At 35.8% G+C, this 6,608-nt stretch overlaps 1 protein-coding gene across 2 annotated transcripts; it reads right to left on the bottom strand.

The window, feature by feature from the left end:
* Positions 1 to 267: 267 nt before the first annotated feature.
* LOC148932194 (uncharacterized) lies at positions 268 to 3,328 on the bottom strand. Of its 2 annotated transcripts, none has more exons than XM_089064486.1 (3): positions 3,181 to 3,328; positions 2,708 to 2,773; positions 268 to 1,027 (listed from the first exon to the last, which is right to left on the bottom strand). In XM_089064486.1, the coding sequence occupies exon 3, from the start codon at positions 1,025 to 1,027 to the stop codon at positions 395 to 397; it is 633 nt and encodes a 210-aa protein (XP_088920612.1). In that variant the 5' UTR covers positions 2,708 to 2,773; positions 3,181 to 3,328; the 3' UTR covers positions 268 to 394. The 2 variants fall into 2 exon arrangements, 1 of the variants encoding a protein (XP_088920612.1); XR_016135394.1 differs by lacking the exon at positions 268 to 1,027 and adding an exon at positions 2,073 to 2,225.
* Positions 3,329 to 6,608: the final 3,280 nt, after the last annotated feature.

The raw sequence follows: 6,608 nt of genomic DNA, 5'->3' as shown, positions 1-6,608 counted from the left end.
ACGGATTTTCAAAGAGTAGTGTCAATCATGACTACAAACATTTGGTTGCATCAAGGTCAATCAAAGGTTCAATGTTTCATATCATCAAGGTAATGGCATTTATGAGACAGTTGCATAATTTCAAGTGGCAAGTACTGGGCATCATAAGGTACTCAAAAGTGGTGGTACGATAATAGGCATGATGGCATAGTTATAGATAATTTGTACCATGTACGATAGGCAATCCATTGAAGCAAAATAATATCTCCCCATGGCATAAAAAAAAACGTTGCCTCATAGAGGACTTAGTATCAAAACGGCAGAAACAGAGTAGCAAAAACATAAGGTAGGGAAAATCAACAATCAATCCAAAAACATGGGGGAAGCCAAAACAAATATCCCACGACCATCACTTCTAGTCGATGTCGTTCATGTTCTCCTCGGGATCGTCGTCCTCATCCATCTCCAAAGCAGGTCCTTCCTCGTCCGGTCCCTCATTCTCGCCATATTCATCAACATCCGGCGGTGGCGGGGTGATCGCACGCATATCTCCCACGTTCTCGTGGATAACCAAAGGATGAGCCACATTAGCCTTAAGCCTTGGCCTATTAGGGACACGGTCCACGTGCGGCTCCTTATCGCGTCGATACCTCCATCGGCGAGCTTGGCCTGGCGGATACTTGTGCGCCGGGGGACTAAGCGGCGGTCCATCCCTAGCAAGTGCCATGGCTGGGAGTAGCACTCCAATCAGCCCGATTATATCGCCTCGCGGCTTGTATTCCGGCGGACTAAACCATGTATATGGCAATGCAGCTTGGGCAGTCCATTCGCTCCAAGGACTCGGCAGAGTGTGGATCAGTCTAGAGATCCCCGCGTGATGGGTAACCCCTCCATACGCGTACGCATCCATCCACCGGTCGTAGAACTCGGTGACGTAGGTTAGGAGAAAGGACTTGCCGTCCCACTCGAACTCTTGATAGGTTTCAACGGGGAAAACCTTATTCTTAGCATAGCGATCGCGCATCGGTGCGTAGTAGTGATTAGTCATCTACAAAAGAAATCTCAGCATCAGAACACGGATCGAAGAAATATCAATAGTGTATAGGATTTCAAACTGATGCTGGGAGTACGATGGATATATATGTATATATGTGTGTATACGTCGAACGACGAAAGTATGGAGATAATATCATATCAAGAAATAACGGAATCTCTTTTCCGTGCCAAAAGGTGTATATATATATTTTCGCGTCTTAACGCTTCGTAATTCGTTCCCATATATAGCTCGCCTCGCATTCGGCGTTTGGTATCTCCAAGTTCGATATTAGCACACAAAATTTTCATTCACGACACGTCTTACAACTAAGTATAGCAGCGTGCTCAAGTTCATTCTCATAGATATCGTTCAACACATAATACGCAAAATCACAATCACATAGAAATTTTCATAGAGTTTTATTGTTCAACTCATAACAATCTCATCATATAATCAATCTCATAGCAACATTTATTTTTGCATAATCACATTTCGCAAATTTCCCATGCAAGCATAATCATCACAATTTCCAAATATATCAACAATCTCCCATTCGCTTCAACTTTCATATAATTCATAATTCATATCAAATATTCAAGAGATACTTGTTACCTCTTTCTTCGTGGTTGAGCGGAGACGAGTCGCGGTGTTGAGTCTTCGACGATTATCCATTAATCAATTTTATACGACTTTCAAATTTTATTTCAATAAGACTCTTGGGTCCAGAGCGGAAAGAACTGAGGCTCTGATACCAACTGTAACGACCCGCCCATTTAGGGTATAATAAATGCGGCGTTCGTTAACTAGGTAGACATAAATGCAACAAATATCAAAGACTAGGGTTTCATTTTAAAAGAGGTTTTGACCAGAGCATTTAAAGAACAGTTAAGTAGAGAGAAAATAAAATAGCGCCTTAGCAAAAGAACTTTCATAAAAGATCATCGAACAAGACCTATCAATATTTTCTCAAAAATATTCTCAAATATTTCCCAACAATAAATATTTCTAACTGTTCATCATCCAAAACATACCCACAAACTTAAAAGTATTTATCCCAAACAAAGATCAATAGTTTTCATAAAAGTATAGCGGAAGCGACCAAGAATGAAGTGAGGCTGTGTATGAAGACACAACGACACTTAAGTACCAACATTTCATCATTTTTTTATATTCCCTTGCTCAACACCGCCGCCGCTCGTCACTGCTCAACCTGCATATAAGGAAAACACATGCAGGGCTGAGTACGATAATTCATACTCAATGGGCTCATTGCCGAAAACAGTTTTATCAAAATATAGTAGTTATCCATGCCATTTTCAGATGTCCATCGGGGTTTTAACTTTAGAAAGACCCGAGGCATCAAAATATCTTTCTTTCTTTCTCAAATATCACGGTCGCGCAACCATTTTTTTCTCATAGACGTTTACCATATCCTCATTCTACATGACAAGGAATGCGGCCGCAATCCAGGTCACTAGACCGGCCAACCCGTACGCTGACTCTCGGTCTAACATTGGTGTACACTAACCCAAGTAGAGTTTGCGGCTCTACAAGGATCCGAATTCGATTATAACAATAGTGGCATAGCCACGAGGGATAGGCACGACAAAACAAATCAAGGCATGATAACACATCTTTCATTCTCATCAATATCATTTTAGGACAATGTCCTTATTTTAAAAGAAAGCCCACCTCGTAGGTTTAGCTCGAAAGATTTCTCTTCTCCTCGTCTATCACGCTGAGAGCGCGTAGTATCACCTTTAAATTAGGCGTATCACAAATCAGTTTCAATCATGGATTTCAAATCATGCATGATCTCTCATTTTCCCTTTTTCCCATCGATTATTTTCAAAATCATAATATCAAAATCAAAGTATGATCAACATACTATTTTCATTCACATAATCATTCCAAAATCATCAATAATTCGTATCACACATGAGTGTTCCACATACACAACACATGCACACGATCACAACACATGTGCACGCCGATCGAGGCATGCACACACACACACGATCACGCACACACACGCATATTTCACACACATCCATGTATTCCCAAAATTCACCGATTAAAAACCCCTTTCACTCGTTCTAGATGCATGTGGATGCATGAATCACCGATTAATCGGTAGAAGAAGGAGAGATCAATAATTAAAGTACCTTTTTTCACAAAACGAACGGTAGAAACAATGAACTAGACTTGATTCTTCAATAAACTCTTGTATTTGGCTTGAATTCTTCTCAATTGATGAAGAAATCTTGAAGAAACTTGAAGAAAATATGGAGAGAGTGGGGAGAAGTAGTTTCGAAAATTTGGAGAGTGGGGAGGCGCCGATTTTTCTTCTCTAGGGTTAGGTTTCTCTCTTATTTATAGAGTCACCAATAATAATATCCAAATAATTAAATAAATAATTAATTGGAAGATATGGTAGAGATTTGAGGAGAATTTGTTGAGAAGTGGCGTTAATATTGTTGAGAAGAATGTAGGAATTCGAAATTTATAGGCTATTTAATTAGCCTATAATTAAATTCAAATATTTCACGGAGTAGAATAATATATCACGGAGCAAGAATAAAATAAAATACTCCCCAATTAAATAGGAGAAGTGGCGTGATTTTCCAATCTTCCAACAAGGAATAAATTCAAATCCTAATTTAATTAGGATATGGCAAGATATGGTAGATATATCAAGATATGCTAGGATATTTTAGCATATTTATATTTATTCATGGAATAGAATAAATAAGGGATCAATAAAATAATCAAAATAAATCCTTTCCTCAATATTTGAGATTTTCGAAAATCTCAAGGATAAATCAACATATATATTTCGAAAATTCCATGTAGGAATTAGAGTATTTGGACTTTGGATTTAATTTGGATAATTATCCCAAACAAATAATTAAATCCAAGAATAATAATATTTCTTCTCCAAAATAGCAATGGCCGAAAATTTCCACATGCATTAAAATAATATTCCTATTATTTTTCTCACTCATCCCTTAGGAAAAGAAATAATAATTTCCCCACAAATTTTATTTCTCCACCTCAAATATCAACATATTCAAATCAATCAATTCTCCACTTCCACATCACTTCCTTTTCTCATCGCATTGACCTTTCAACGGCCACGTCATTTTTCCACATCTTTGACTATTCAATAGCCACGTCAACATTTCAACAAGTTGACTATTCAACTCAATTAATATCCACATACGCAATTAGGTCACATAGACACTATGCAATTAATCAATCATCAAATAATTCACAATTCATAGCATTTAAGGCATTTAATGCAAAATTTCCACGTCACTAAAATTAGGGTTTGAAAAAGTGGGGCGTTACAGAGTATTTATGATTAAAACTATTAAATATTGATTAAAACTAAGGCGTCGTCGTACCTTATTGATTAAATATTAGACACTATTAAATATGGATTAAAACTATTAATTTGTCATTTAATAGTAATTTTAATAATTAAAAAAATTTATTAATATTTAAAAATCAAAATTTAAAATTTAATTTATAAAATTAAATCTAATATTGAAATAAAGAATCAAAGTGAAGGATGCCAAAAGGGAAGAAGAATGATAATTTTGAAATAATATCAAATTTAGTATATAACTGAAATAATATCATATTTAAAATGTAAAAAGACCAAATTGCCCAACCCCCCAAAATCCCCTAAAAGGGTATTTTCGTCACGAAACAGTGAAAAAGGACCATTTTCGAGATAAATGCTTAGTCCAGGGTTGTCTGGGGATATTTTTAAAGTCCAGGGTTCATTGGCGAGATAAACGCATAGTCCAGGGACTATTTTTGTAGTTCACTCTTCAAAATATAATGTACTCCATTTTCTAAGATTTATTATATTGATTGAAATTTATAGTGCAAAATTAATACTCCATTTAGCACAAATACAATAGAAATTTATTTATTAAACCAATAGTCTAAGTTCTAAATTTCACCCACGAATTATATTAACAACTTTTTTATTACTGTCTGATTATGTCTTATCGGGCCAATTCAATAAAAACTCGATGGCTCTCGGTTCGGTCGGGTTAGGTCCAATTTATCCGTTAAGAAATAAAATTAACACCTCTGTCTAAAAATAAATAGACTAGTTTTACTATGTTAGACAATCTATCAAAATTTGATCAATTTAAAAATGGAAAGTTTTTACACTATTAACACTATTAATAATGTAATTATTATTTTAATTATTTTTATTAATTAATAATATATTATACTTTAATTTATTATTTAGAGATACATCATGATAAAGATTTAATCATCTTATAAAGGTTTTAATTGTGTAATATCAGGACTTTAATAGTTTAAATCGTGTAATACCATGTTACACAAAATTGGTCTTCGGGTGGTCTGCAATCGGGCCATCGGGTAATCATCCATATTGGGTCGAGTCGGGCCTTGCATAATCTTTTAAAAACTTCAGTCATGTTTGATAGGAGTAATAACTCATCTAGGGATGGAAAACTATGAACAAAAATATCACTTTTGTTCATTAATTTCCATCCCTAGATGAGTTATCATCCCTGCCAAAAATGTCATTTTTGTAACTAAGGTTTATCACATTAATATTTATCATTAATCTTCTAATCAAGAATTTGATATGGAAGAGCAAGTCTAAACGAAGGTTTCTTCAAATTTGCTGTAAACACTCTATATATAAAAAGGAGTAAAGGCCAAAACTGGTCCTGAACATATGCCTATTTTACGATTTTGGTCCTAAACATTATCTTTTAAATTTTTTGGTCCTGTACATTTCAAATCGGATCACAATTGATCCTCCGTTAACAATTTCATTAATTTTATGACGGTCAACGGGTTTAACTCAATTTTGACCAACTTAAGCTCTTAATTATGATATTTAATTCACTAATTATATCCTTAATTATTTTTAATAAATTATCATTTACTATATAAAATAAATAATATTAAAAAAATTAAAAAAAGAAAATGAATTTGCAGAACCAAGCTGAAGCGGCCAGAGGTAGATTGTGAATACTGGAAGAGAGACTTCACAAGGAATTACAAGAGCTGAGAGCTCTCAAGACTTCGAATCCACATGCAACTCCCTGCCACCACTCTCACCATGTGGCTCTTGTGAGAACGTGGTGATGAGCCTGGTTTAGCTGAGCCACCAGTGGTGCATCGTAGCTCGCGCACTATCAGACCAACTTGGAAGTTACAGTAGTAGCAAGCAGGTGGATGAAGTGGGCAACGTGGGAAGTGGATGCAAGAGTTGTTATGCTTTAGTTATTTTAGACTTTGTTTATTTAATTTTATTTGAGTAGCAGTTATAGAATAAAGGGATTGTGGCTTCAGTTAGTTTCTTTGCTTATAAGTATGTGTAATCGTCATTTTGATATCTTCATCTATCAAAATTATCAATACAAAAAAAGAGTCTTGGCAAGAGTTTTGCTGAAATTCATCTCGCTCCTTGTTCTTGATGTTTCAAACGATTACGTTCGACTAGTTCGATCCCAACACGTGGCCTCCACCACCACCACCACCGCCGCCGCTGCCGCTCCGCCCGCCGCTGCAGCGAAGGCGGAGTCTATTA

Source organism: Salvia hispanica, chromosome 2, assembly GCF_029641045.1.
Source record: "Salvia hispanica isolate PSC_SH4W2 chromosome 2, Shi_PSC_v1, whole genome shotgun sequence".
NCBI classification, from domain to species: domain Eukaryota; kingdom Viridiplantae; phylum Streptophyta; class Magnoliopsida; order Lamiales; family Lamiaceae; genus Salvia; species Salvia hispanica.
This window is presented reverse-complemented; position numbering and strand designations above follow the sequence as displayed.